General features: G+C 46.9%; 1 protein-coding gene across 1 annotated transcript; it reads left to right on the top strand.

Annotated features, from left to right (window-relative positions):
- Positions 1 to 889, top strand: LOC106013098 (the record flags this gene model as incomplete). Its single annotated transcript, XM_013087893.2, is given in 1 exon segment — positions 1 to 889. A coding segment is annotated over 1 exon segment (45 nt), but the record flags the coding sequence as incomplete, so codon positions are not given.
- Positions 890 to 1240: the final 351 nt, after the last annotated feature.

The following is a 1240-nucleotide window of genomic DNA, read 5'->3' as shown; positions in this document are numbered from 1 at the left end:
CTGGTGACGAGAGCGCTGAACCTTCAGGAACAACTCCGGCGCTAGAGCAGACGACGCAGTATCGCCCGCAGACAGAGGCCCACCCCAAAGAGTTCATAGAATGTACCCTCTTTGTCCACCCGGAAGTTGTAGAGGCGGTCAACAAGTCTTTGCCCTGACCACTATGAAGGAATTGTTTTACAACAACCAATGAAACGCGGAGAATGGGATTTCTACCTTCCAAGAACGCTGCGCGTGAAGTTGTAGGAAAATTTGATGAGCGGAGGGAGTTTGAGGGTACATTAAGTGAACTTACTTCTTGGAAAACAAAACAACAACGCTATTTTCAATGGGAACAAGGTCAACAATGGAATCTTTTAAATATTGTTCTATTTTCACACGTCTTTATTGGTGGGGAAGACTAGATCTACCAGCGATTGGGGGGGGGGTTTGAGTTGCTAAGCGTTTACCTTACTGAGTCTTTATTTTGAAACTGTCAACGGACAAAGAGGTTCACACCAGGTTGTCTTCAACCCGTCTTCCACATCCCCAGCACCAAGGAAGGCAAAGATGCAACCTTCCAGTGGAAAGTTTACGTTGTCGTATGCTGGGGACAGGGAGGATGTGCTCATGACAAACTTACTCAGACAAGGGACAGATCATCTGACCGTCACTGGGGACTTGTAGACCAGACTACGATCTACTAACGTGTCAAAGAAAAGACGACAGAAGCTGCCAAGAGGAATCATCTTGCTGCATGACTCCACCACAATTCTCCATCACACAGACCGGGTAAAGACAGCTCAGACACAAACCAGTGTGTCTCCGACATTCTCCCACACACCCACCCTACTCACAGGATACACCACCCTCTAGCTTTTGTCTGGTCCTAAATCTGAAGAAAAAAAAACACTTCTTAAAGGACAGTGTCTCCATGGTACAGAGAAAGCTATATCTGCAGCTAGCTACAGAGCATGAATGTTGAGTCCCATCCTAGATCATATCAAGCTCAAGGACTTTTGAAGGTCAAACAAATGTTAGGCTAACAGTGTGTCAACTTGCGTGGTGGCGAGACAGGAAAGCAGCATTGTGAGTGCCACATTTCCACTTTCTAGCTCGCCTCTCCCAAAGTCAGGGAAAGATTTATAGAACGCCCTTCATGATATCTGACAGAGGCGCCTGGACACAACTGAGGGGGAACAAACAACAACAACAACAACATGATATCTGACAGAGGCGCCTGGACACAACTGAGGGGGAA

Source organism: Aplysia californica, unplaced genomic scaffold (assembly GCF_000002075.1).
Source record: "Aplysia californica isolate F4 #8 unplaced genomic scaffold, AplCal3.0 scaffold00656, whole genome shotgun sequence".
Classification (NCBI taxonomy): domain Eukaryota; kingdom Metazoa; phylum Mollusca; class Gastropoda; order Aplysiida; family Aplysiidae; genus Aplysia; species Aplysia californica.
The sequence above is the reverse complement of the archived record's forward strand: the minus strand, read 5'-3'. Positions and strand labels throughout refer to the sequence as shown.